The 12,534-nt window shown below is 32.5% G+C and overlaps 2 protein-coding genes across 3 annotated transcripts; one reads left to right on the top strand and one right to left on the bottom strand.

Annotated features, from left to right (window-relative positions):
* LOC107617322 lies at nucleotides 6,288-9,161 on the top strand. Of its 2 annotated transcripts, none has more exons than XM_016319060.2 (5): nucleotides 6,288-6,426; nucleotides 7,365-7,769; nucleotides 8,067-8,431; nucleotides 8,519-8,635; nucleotides 8,794-9,161. In XM_016319060.2, the coding sequence occupies exons 2-5, from the start codon at nucleotides 7,430-7,432 to the stop codon at nucleotides 8,941-8,943; spliced, it is 972 nt and encodes a 323-aa protein (XP_016174546.1). In that variant the 5' UTR covers nucleotides 6,288-6,426; nucleotides 7,365-7,429; the 3' UTR covers nucleotides 8,944-9,161. The 2 variants fall into 2 exon arrangements, with proteins under 2 accessions (XP_016174546.1, XP_016174547.1); XM_016319061.2 differs by having other exon boundaries at nucleotides 6,291-6,426; nucleotides 7,409-7,769.
* LOC107617323 (transcription factor MYBS3-like) lies at nucleotides 10,228-11,878 on the bottom strand. The gene is made up of 3 exons (XM_016319063.2): nucleotides 11,387-11,878; nucleotides 10,925-11,139; nucleotides 10,228-10,785 (listed from the first exon to the last, which is right to left on the bottom strand). Exons 1-3 carry the CDS (start codon nucleotides 11,667-11,669, stop codon nucleotides 10,540-10,542), a joined length of 744 nt encoding a protein of 247 aa, XP_016174549.1. The 5' UTR covers nucleotides 11,670-11,878; the 3' UTR covers nucleotides 10,228-10,539.

The following is a 12,534-nucleotide window of genomic DNA, read 5'->3' as shown; positions in this document are numbered from 1 at the left end:
ACACTAAAGACAACTTTTGCTGTGTCTTGCAAAGTTTTATCCAAATAAGATAAGATGAAGAAGGGAACAAGTCATGCTCATCCTAGTAAACTTGTAAAAATAAATAAGAAAAAAAAAAAGAAAAAAGAAGAATGAAGCTAAGGGACCAAAAATTGATATCATCAGGGTCCTATATATTGATAAGGTGATGATGATGAATAACCAGTCCTATTCAATAAGTAAATGAATAATAATAAATTTAAATAGGAAAAAAAAAAGGCAGTGAAGAAATCAATCATGTATTTGTGTTGTCACTTTCCAATAGACACATTGCAATAAAAGGGTTTTCAATGTATATAACTGTGGATTCATATGACATATTGTTGTCACGAATAGTTTTTGTTCTTTTATTTAAATAAATAAAGGTCTAATTACTCTGTTGTTTTTTATAATATCACCTAAATTAAATAATATTTTTACTGAAATGCATGCGTTCAAAGATTTAATTAAGCTTTTAATTTTAAATATCTTCAATTTGCGTTAGTTAACTCTAGTATTTTTAGGAGCCATTTAGATAAAGCGTTTAAAACGTCTTTTTTTAAAAATATTTTTTAGTAATAATTAAAATTTAACATATATAATCAATTAAACTGTGTTATTTTTGTCAAAATTAGGCTAGATAAATTAATTTGATAAAAAAATAGTAAATCAAATATTGAATTGGTCTAAATTAATATTATTTTTTGATAAAAAATGACTGCAATACCCTTATTATATAAAATGACTAAAATACTTCTATTATATATATTAATTTTGAAAATTGTAAATTTTAGCCATTTACTTTTAAATTGGTCTAAATTAATATTATTTTTTACAAAAAATTACTACAATACTCTTATTATAAAAAATAACTAAAATATTCCTATTATATATATTAATTTTGAAAACTCTAAATCCTAACTTTATGACCAGAGAAATAAAGGGTTAGAATTTAGAGTTCTCATATAATAAAAAAATATTTTAGTCATTTTCTATAATAAGGATATTGTAGTCTATTTTCTATAAAAAATAATATTAATTTAGACCGGTTCAAGATTTGATTCGCTATTTTTTTAGTCAAATTAATTTGTTTAGCCTAATTTTAAAAAAATAACACGGTTTAATCAATTATATGTATTAAATTTTAATTAATTAAAAATATCTTTAAAAAAAGACGTTTTAGACGTCTTTATCTGAGTGACTCTCAATATTTTTTATACTTTTTACAAAATTAAAGCAGTGTAGGGACCAATTGAAAGAAAAAAAAATATAGGTACCTAATTAAAAATTTGGTGAAACTATAAAGACCAACAGAATAATTAAACCATACATAAAAAAAATCGTTGATTTTAATAATAAACGCAATGTAAACTAGTTATGAAAATAAATCTTTTACACCCCACTATAATCAGCATTAATTATCAGAAAATTATCTGACAATATGAACAACTATCAATCAAATAAAAATTCATTATAACTCCTGAAGGTTGTGGTAGGCTTAGAGAAGGGGGTTGAATCTATGTCTTCCTTTTAAGTTACTGAAAAGACCATTTAAAACAAACTTTCAATTCTGATTCTGTTTATACTCAGCAGCAAAAATTTATGAGACAATTTATTTTTGTCTCATGAATATCAGAAAACAGAACACAACAGAGAAGAGAAAAGCTAACATCAGCATGTATCCTGGTTCGGTTGCCTTGTGCTATGCAACCTACGTCCAGTCTCCTCCACAATAATGAAAGAATTTCTACTATAGTTAAAAGTATTACATACACCAATTTCACATGATTGACCCAATCCTTTCACACACAAGTTCTAACCTAACTTGACATTGGCTATGCTAATACCTAACTCTTCACTCTTAGTACTAACCTAACTAAGAAAGGGATACCTAACAGGTACAAGATACAAGACACTTAATCAACCTAAAGAAATCAGAAAATAACTCTAGACTTTTCTCTCAAGTGTATCACTCAGCCTTTTTCCACTCATGGCTTTTACTTGAACTCTCTCAATATGCCTTTTCTCACAAAAAATTACAGAAAGATAAACATTGAAAAGTAAAATACAATCTGTAAAACATGAAGGAGATTGACTTCATCAACAGCCTCTTTGCTATGTGATAAACCATATTTGATAGCCTCTGATTCAGTCTTTCATACTGGCGGAATGCTCCTTTAACTAGGAAACACTGTCCAGTTAGATGAACTTCTTCAAAGAGCTCTTCACAGAACAAAACCTCAATGCACTGGTTTTCTCTCCTTGCATTCTGAATGAACAGCAAATTTCTTTTATCTCCTTGCATGTTGCTTGGTTGCTCTTCCTAGGTCAACTTCTTGAGCCTTGAGCTTCACCAACCCACAGACTCACTTTTTCTCATTAAACTTCATAGTAGAAACTTTGCTTCTTACTTCTCCATATTAACCGAAAGCCATAAAGTAGCAACCACAAGAGTCTTCCAATGATCAACTTAATCTGAGCCCTTGAAAATCAACTTAGTCCTCAAGACATGTTTGAGACCGCGGATTTACAGCAGAGAGGAACATAAATCCTCTTTTCTATATAGCTCAAAACGGAGTGGCAGAGAGTTGAAGATGAAGAGAAAAAAGTGTGTTGCATGTAAGAGAAAATGGGTTACCTTTAACCCAAGCTTGATATGGTTTGGATTTTCTGATTGGACTTCTGCGTTTTAAGTTTGGACTTTCTCTTTCTTGCTTCTTTGATAATCACTTTAGGGAAGAAGCTTTCTCTTTCTCTTTCTCACTTTTCTGAGTTTTGTGATTTGACTAAGACAGAAGAGAGAAGAACGTTGATTTGGTGAAAGCAAATGAGAAGAAATTGAAATTCAATTCGGGCTTGGATCAGGTTTTACTCAAGTTCAGCCCATTGGTGCCTTGTCTTTGCTTCTTTGAAGAATTGAGCTTGAGATTAATGATTTGGGATTGCTTTATTTTTACTTATCATTCAGCTCATTAGTCCCATGTTTTTTGTTTTTCATTTCAATTTTGGGATGCTTGAATGGATTTTGGCCTGCAACATTTGATAAATAATTAGCAACACATAATTATTAATACTCAACACTAATTATTTATTTTGTCCAAAAATAATGTTTGTCATCACTAATTAATTTAGTTAATTTCTTAACTCAACACCTCCAAATTACCCACTTAATATTAAAATAACCATCCGTACACCTAGTGAAATAAACATTTAATATATCTATTATTCATATTGTTTAGTATTTTTATTGTCTATTTATACGTTTTCTTAAATATTTTAATGAAATGGAAGAACTTATATGGGCAGTGTAAATTAAATAATGAAGTGGTTAGCATTGAACATTTGTAGCGACATAATTAATATGTTTTGAGTGAAGAAGAAGAGAGCGTCATTTATATTTTCTATGGATAAAAAATATAATTTTTTGTATATTATAATTGAAAAGTCTAATTTAATTTAAAAGTTAAATCAAAATGCAACTACAAATGACTTGGACAATTATGAAAAGTGTAGGTGTTACATGACGACATACTGACGTACATGAACTTTCAATTTGAAGTTTGCCTCAGACAGAATGGCAAAGAATATTTTTCATAACATCTAATAAATACCATAGCAAGAGTTATAAGTGTATCAAAAATATTGGTGTTTCAATTATTTTAACCGTTAATTTGAATTATAAAAAATATATAAAATATATATTAATTAAAATCAACAGATAAAACAATTGAAACACGAGTGTTCTTGATACACTTAAAATTTTTCCTATACTTTGTTAGTTTTGAATTGAATGATATACATATGATCGTTTATATAGGAAGCTAAAAAGGTTACATAAAAAAGCTACACCTATTTGGTTACATCAAAGTGAGTGTATTTTGTGTTTATTATACAAAAAAACGTAAAGATACTAATAAAAATTATAATTTATTTTTTATTATTATATATTTTTTTAAATTTTTTGAATGAACAAAATAAAATAAATTAAATTTTCATAATTTATTTTAGTTTATTATTAAACAAAATACAAAAATATTAAATGTTGTATCTATGTCATTTGTGTTTTGTTTTCACTATGTTATTTTATCTTATTCTCATAACCAAATGTAGTCTAATAGATCAATTTCACTTAATCATAACCCTTGACATTTTTTAAATTAAAGGGGTAAATATCAAATTCGTCTTTGAAAGATCATTCATTCTCTAAATTAGTCTCCAAAAGATTTTTTTAATCAAATTCATCCTTCAAATATTTTAAATTAGTCGTGTTAATCCTTATATCATTTTCTTTGTTGATGGCGCCAAAATTTGTTAATGTGACACATTAAGTGATATTGTAACACACACATAGGAGTCTTAATTGACTATTAGCATGATAAATTTATGAAATTTGATCAAATCAAAACCTAATTGAGAGAGAACTTGAGGCATTGGAATCCCTTAATTTGGGGTTGATTTGATCTAATTTCATAAACTTATCATGTTAGTCACCAATTAGGACTACTAGATGTGTGTTGTGGTGTCACTTAATGTGTTACATCAATAAATTTTGACGTCGTTAGCAATAGAAGTGACGGAATGACTAAAACGACTAATTTAAAATCTTTGAAGGACGAATTTAATTAAAAAAATTTTTTAGGACTAATTTAAAAAATGAGTGATCTTTCAGAGACTAATTTAATTATTTACTCTTAAATTAAATCTGCATGGTCTGACGGTTGGAATAAAAAATTCCAACTTTGGTAGGATGGTATAGGTGAACATCTTCCCATCTTTTAATCTAGAAAGTAAGGAAAACAAAAACAAAAAGTAAAAAGAAAAATATTTTCTTTAAGGAAGAATTTTGTTAAAGAGTAAATAACCATTTTCGACCATCATAAAAGATTTGAGAACTAATAAAATTAATTATGAAAAAATTAAATTAATTATTTATCCACAAAAGTTATATTCTATTTGACAAAATTATCCCACCGTTAAATTTAAAGTTTACTCTAATCATTTTAGTTTTAAAATGACTAAATTATCCTTTATCATGTTCTTCATTTCAACTTTTTCAACCTTTTTCATCAGTATTACCAAAACCAACTCTAATCCATACCAAAATCTAAATCAAAACCAGAATTAATCTTAAGGTATACAAGGTGAAATTACACCTTAACAAACAGTCTAAAACTCTCATAAGCATTCTCTCCATAAAACTTATCCCATATCTCATTCTTCAAATCAATTGCGTAATTATCAGGTTGAACAAACGAGGAGTATTGCATTGCATTCACTCATCACTACCTGGATTCTGTGTCTCGTCACTGGAAGAGGAAGAAGCCCCTTATTTGTCAAAGATCGAAACCGACACAATGTAAACAAATCGAAAACAGTGAGAGATAGATACAATAATAACTGGGAGAGAGTGAAAGAAAGAGACCTCGTTTGACAGCGACAACCATGGTCCTTTCCGTTGTTGTCCTCTCCTTTTCCCTTTCTTCTCCTTCTTTTATCCATTCCTTCCTTTTGCTCCTGTGTCTCTTGTCCCCTTGTCTCTTTCTCTCTCTTCTTTGCCGCGCCAACTGCTCCCGTCCTCGCTAGTGCCACCCCTCCTCCTTCTTCTTCTTTTCCTTTTTCCTCCATCTTCTCTATTTTTTATGGTTTTTCTCTATTGAGAACTGCTGAATCGTTCGAGAATCGATCAATTGAAATTGATTCTGGATCTAGTCGGTTGGACCGAACCGAAATTTGGCCGATTTTCAGAAAATGACATCATTTAGTTGTTTTTTAGAAAACAACGGACTTTGTAATACGAGTTCTGGTCTTCTCTTCTCTCATCATAGTTGTTAAAACCAAATTGACCCGGTCGGATAGACCAAAAAACCAGTGAACTGGCCATGGAATCAGTCTGAATAGATCAAGGGACCGGATAAAAAAAAAAGAATAAGTGAAAATCGGTTTCACCCGGTTGGTTCTAGTAAAAACCGGTGAACCAGCCGGTTTTAGAAACACGAACCGGTTCAGATCTTTTTTTTTTTAAGAAAAACCCTAGTTCAATAACCCACCCCACCCCCAGCGCTCTCGCTCTCACTCTCACACACACAGGCAAAGCGCCGCCCCTCTCCCCCAGCCCTCTCACTCTCACCTCGGTTCACCGCCACCGCACGCTCGCCTCCGTCGCCGCGCCTCTCCTCGTCGCCAGCGTTCTTGCTCCCTCTGCCTCGTATTCCGCTCGTCCGCCATCACTGCACCCAACGCCTGGTGTGCTCCACTGCTCGCATCTTGCATCTCTTCCTGCAGCTGTGCTTCCTGGTGACTGCTCGCGTCTCGCCGCGCCGCGACTCCGTCCCTCCCTCGCCTCTCTTCCGCGGGTGTTGCTGCCTGCACTACATTGCTCGATTCTGCCGCTGCAACAACAGTCAACATGTAAGTTTTTCTTTTTTCTTTTTTTAGTTATTCTAATATTCTATATTAATTTTTAATAGTTGACATTGATGTTATTTCTGTTAATTTTATTGTAGTTTGATTTATGAATCTGATTAGAATATGGTAGAGGTTGAAATTGAATGTTGAAATGTTATTTTTGTTAATTTTATTGTTGAATTGGTTTATGAATTGGGTTTGCTCACTGTGAATATGCAGTGATTTTGTTGAGTGTTGAATTGGTTTATGAATTATTTTGCTGATTATGAATGATTTTGTTGATTGATGAATTGGTTTATGAATTGGTTTTGCTGATTATGAATACAAAGTGATTTTGTTGATTGTTGCTGCTGTAAATGATGTTGAATTTCTTTAGATGCTCAGATTTTGAAATTATTCATTGGATATAGTTTACAGATTGTTATTCTTAATCTATCAAATTAAGATACTATCCTTAATGTTCAGAAATCATTTGTTGTTCTTTGTTTTTTTAATGGCTACTCTGAGTTTGTTCAGAAATCAATTTTTTGTGCTCAATGCTCATACTCCGAGTTTGTTCACTACTGTAATTTTTGTCTTTTTTTTTTTTTTTTTAATTTTTGAAGCTGAAAATTTTGACAATCCTTGTTCATTTTTGGAAAAGCTTGTTAATCTTTGTTAAAATTGTGCTTAAAACCTTGTTAAAATTATGATGGTGTATAGTTTGTTATTTTTCGTTTTTAACTCAATGAAGAAAAGCATAAAGTGGTAAGCTTTGTTAGAATAGATTGTTCAACCTTGTTTTTAGTTCAACAAAGAAACAGATGAATAAAATTAAGTCAATTAACTAGATGCGAAGATATCGAATATTTGTTGCTGGTTTAGTTAATTCAATAAAATTTGCTTATTTCTTGTGACTTTTTTTATGAGTTCAATAGTGATATAATGAGTGATATAATTAGCGAACAAAACGAATAGACCCACTGAGCTTGATTGCGCCTCTCAGTCCTGCATCCGAATCACAATCATGGAGGATCAACCTGCAACACCACCACCAGCATCATCATCATCATGCTGGAGCAGCGTGCTGAAGAATCAGGCAACTGCGAAGCCACCTCAGCAACAATCCATTCAGAATGGTCGAGGCTTGGTCGAGAGCTGCAAATCCGCCCATGGCGTTTCTGTGGCTGTTGTTGACGCCAACGCCATCATTGATGGCGGCGAGAAGCTTCACAGCCTTGCCGACAAGTTTGTGTCCGTCCCTGAAGTCATGGAAGAAATCCGTGACCCTGTTTCACGCCACAAACTTTCCTTCCTTCCCTTCACTATCGATACCATGGAGCCCACTCCTGAAGCTATCAACAAAGGTAATCTTTCAGAAACTATGAGCCTATCATTTGCATGTGGGTGTAAATAAGGACTCATTATGCATTAAGCATTAATCTTTGAGTGCGTTGTTAAATTGGACAATACAAGTGAATACGTTCCGCAGAATTTAATTTGAAATTCTAGTGAAATTATCTTGGACATTAATTTAATGTTCAAAACTGCTGCTTTTTAATTCAATCTAGATGTTATATTATGATTAATAGCCATTGCATTATTGTTTGTGAACTGATAGTGTGTATTGGCTTCTAACTTATATTACCAATGGAATGCTGTAGTTGTCAAGTTTGCTAGGGCTACTGGTGACCTGCAAACTCTTTCAGATGTTGATCTCAAACTCATAGCTTTGACTTACACTTTGGAGGCTCAAATCCACGGGACACAAAATCTCAGGGAAAGTCCACCTCCTGTTCAAACGGTGAATGTTCCGAGGTTGCCTGAGAAGGACATGCCAGGGTGGGGTTCTAATGTGCCTAATATGGAGGAGTGGGAAGCATTGGAGCATCAAGCTGAGGACAAGTCGAATTCCAATTCAAGGATCCTTCCTTTGAAGGACTTAAACCTTAAGGTAGCTGTTACTGTTGGTGAAAATGGTATAGTGATGGCAGCCCGTCGACCTCGAGTAACATTACGTGGTACAAAGGTGAGCTTGGTTTGTTTTCGAAAACTACATGTTTAAATTTTTTTTTTTTAATAATGTATTGCATCTTTTACATGGCTTTATTTGCAGTTTTCACTGCCTCTACCCAAAGGCGGCAGGGATGCAGTCACAAAGAACCTGATTCTCCGCGAAGATCAGCTTCCTCAACGGGTACTTTATCCTAAAACAAAGAAGGCTAACAAGAAGGTAGTTAATCTATACGTGCTGAAACTACTTATATAGCTGCTGAGTCCGTTTCCAATTGAATTTGCTGCATCTTCCTGTCGTCCTTCCCATTCGGAGACTTACCTTCATACTAACCATAGCTACTTTAATTTATTTATTTTTTTCTTTTTTCTTCACAGGATGATGACATTTTCGCATCAGGCAGTGTCTTCACCCACCACACTGATAAGCGAGCTCCTTTCCAGCCTCCCATAAGGAAAGCATTAGCAGTTTTTAGTGGCAGGAGAAATCCCAATGACAATCACTACTCCGGTTCTAGACACAAGTAGTGGATATGTCTAAATTTTTTTTGGCTATTCTCTCCACCACAATTTTGTTTCACTTCTTTGTTTTGTGGAGTTAACATGGAAAGTTTGTTTAGTTATAAAATAATGATTAAGGGTTTGATGTTGTGTCCAGATCCCTTGATTACCCCTCTTATGATTGTGTTATGTGTGGATACAGCTGAAGAACTATTAACGTATAAAAACTAAAGTTTTTCCCTTCATTTCTTCCATATGTATATGATTCAAGCGTATTAAAAACTTAGGAATTAGGATGTTTTACAAAACTTAAAGTTGTCTTATCCGGTAAAGATGTGGTTGTGCACTTTCCCACCATAAAAAATAGATATTTTTGTCATTTACAACCGTAAATTATTTTTTATTCCGAAGGTACACACCCACATAAGTAAAAGACCAAAAAGTAGTTGTGTTATAAATCCATGTACTTTGGATAAACATGTTTTTGTTTCTTATCTTTGATTATGACTTCATTGGATTTTCCTATCTTTGGATTCAGATTCTTAAATACTGCCAAGCAGAAGTTTCACCACAACGACCAATTGACATTTCATCTACTATTCTATTGTAAATTTTTTCTTTAACTTGTAATTTTATAGATTTTTGAATTTTTTTAATTTGTCTCTCTTAATTCAATGACTTTCACTAGCATAGTTATCATCAATTTTGTTTAAAATATTATTTTATTTATATATATTTTATGTTATAGATAAAATAGTTTATATATTATATTCTTTTAATAAATTTTTCAAATAACCTATATATTATATTATTCCTTGGATTTGATTTAATTTGCATAATTTTATTTTCTTTAACTTATATAAATGATTGTAGAATTTTATTTGACGATAAAAAAATATTTTTAGTGAAATAGAATTTACATGAATAAAATTTTATTTGAGTGTTAAGATATTATTTTTGTATTTATATGTTCATTTTTTTAGTTAAAATAAATCTAATTTATTTATCAAATCAAATAGGAAAAAAGTTGATTCTCTTTTTTATACTTTATCAAAAAGTTCAACTTAAGACTGCTAAACATAGAAAAATGTTGGAGCTTAAATTCTGATTTTCTTAAAAAAAAAAGGATTATTATATTTGTTTTTTTATTTTGGGTCTGAACTTTATTATATTTAGTTTAATTAAAAAAAAATAGATATCGAGGCTGAAGTGTCAGTTTTTTTACGCTAACACTGCATATTGGGCTTCAATTCGACACCAAATATTGGGCTTATATTGTAAGCGTTAGAATCGGACTTAAAATAAACCCTATTGGACAGAAATTACATATGACCCTTCATATTTAAAAGATTACTGAAAAACATACTAAATTCAGCATTCATCATCACTAAATTTAGAAAAGAAAAAAAAAAAGTCAAACATCTTGACTTACACTGATAATGCTATTGTTTCAAACAAGAATTTCTAACTAAAGTAGTCTTGCCGTGTTGATATGGAAGACACTAAGACATTCTTGTAGGTTCAGACGAATGCTTATATATTTTAAAGTTTAGGATTTAAATAACATTTTCACAATTAATTCTGATTTTTTTTTTGTAATTTCTTAATCCCCTATGGCAACACCTAATGCAATGGCCTTCCATCTAAGATTAGGGTAGCTTCTCCAAAGGAACATGCACTTGATGGCCATGAGGAAAATGGGAGAGCCGGATAAGGCGGCCGGAAGAATCCGGGAAGCGGCGACGCTGGTGTCGCCTCATTCGATCCCATTATAGTTTCATTGAGCTCTTCTTCCACATTGCTAAGTTGTGAGTTCTTAGAAGGTTGAAGTAATACTTGTTCTTCTTTTAGTGAAGCCGAATTTGAAGCCTAATACATCAAAGAAATAATGTTTTCAACAATGAGCTTATAGCTCAAGAAATTATCGTAACTCATAAGTAGTATAAAGAATTAGTCTTACATCGGAAAAATCTAGAAAAAAGTGAAGGTATTATAATCAAAGACTAACCATATTTGGGAACATGTCGAAAAGGCTTGATCGTCGTTTTCGCGGTGTGGCGTTGCTCTGCCGGAGCCGGATGAAGTACTTCTGAGCATGACTTGCTACTTGAGTTGGAGTTCTTGATACAACGAAATTTCGCGATATTCCACGCCAGTCTCCTTTTCCTAATTTCTCCAACCCAATTAAGAACAATCGATGTTCTTCTTGGCTCCATGGAATCCCTAAAATATAGTATTTTAATCAACATGTAATTAACTACATTCTCTCTAGTCTCTACCTCCTTCATATCCGTTCTTTTGGATGATCATTCGCGCAGTCAATGTGAAAGGAAGTTATTTTTACTGATGTGATGTTACGTAATTGAATATACGTGTAAAACTACTTTACACTAACAGAGTATCAAAATTAAATTCTAAAAAATATACAAAATTTTAATCTTCAAGTAGCTTAAATTTGGCGGTTACAAACCTTTGTTTATGGAAGGAGGAGGATGGTGGCAGTTGATGGTGGCGGCAGGGGTTGATGGGTCATTATCCAACACGTAACCGTCAGAGGAGTAGTGTGAGAAAGGAGAGTTATGATTAGGTGATGCGGCGGAGCATGATCCTGATCCGTGGGTCATGGACAGGGGGACCCCAAAGAGCTTCACTGTAGTAACGGTGGTGCGAGACGCAGAGGAGTAGTAAGGGCATGTTCTGGAGTTGTGACCATTTTTGCTGCACCCGGAGCACCTCCGATTCATGATTGTCATGCCAATGTGATGTGAAATTATTGAATGAATCACTTGTAGCTACCTACCCTCATCAATAATGTAGCAACAAAATATATGGTGTATTTAATTATATTATTTTGGATTTGTAATTGCTTAATAAAAAGTAGCTATGGAGTCAAAGCTTGTTTGCATGTGATGATGATGTGTATAATTTGTAGTTAGATCGGAAAATGTGATGCATGTGTTGTATTGTGGGGAGAGACTAGAAATGACAGAGACAGAATATATGTCTATATATAGACAACACAATAAGGTACTATGTTGTGGATATGGATAATGTATATGGATTTGGATATATATAGACCTTGATTTAGAGGATAAAGCTTGTCTCTAACCCCACTTTTTCAGGAATAATTACAAAAAAGTAAAAGATTATTATTAACTACTCTTTTTCTTATCACAATCGTAGGAATGACAAATAGGTTAAAATTCGTTAAGTCAGTTCGTGTAACTCGTTAAATAAGATAGATTAGATTAAAAATTCGAAATTACAATAATAAAAAATTGGTCTAACTCATTCCACTTAATTCATAAATTTTGACGGATTTTAACGGGACTGAACAGGTTTATCCAAAAGGTTTAAGGTAATAATGTGTGTGTTTAAGACTTTAAGTTCAATCTGGGTAAACAGTTTAACTAAGCTCATTTTGATAAAATAGCTTAAATAATAAATGACTATATTAAAAGTAGGGGTAAAAAAAGGTCACACGGCCTGTCAGGAGTCTGTAGCCTGGCCTGTGTTTGGCCTGGTCTGTTATAAAAGCCTTATTATATTAATAGGCCAGGTCCAGACTTACTAATTAGCCTGACTTGGCCTGTCAGGCCTATCGGGATCTTTTAATAC

Source organism: Arachis ipaensis, chromosome B09 (genome assembly GCF_000816755.2).
Source record: "Arachis ipaensis cultivar K30076 chromosome B09, Araip1.1, whole genome shotgun sequence".
NCBI lineage: Eukaryota > Viridiplantae > Streptophyta > Magnoliopsida > Fabales > Fabaceae > Arachis > Arachis ipaensis.
This window is presented reverse-complemented; position numbering and strand designations above follow the sequence as displayed.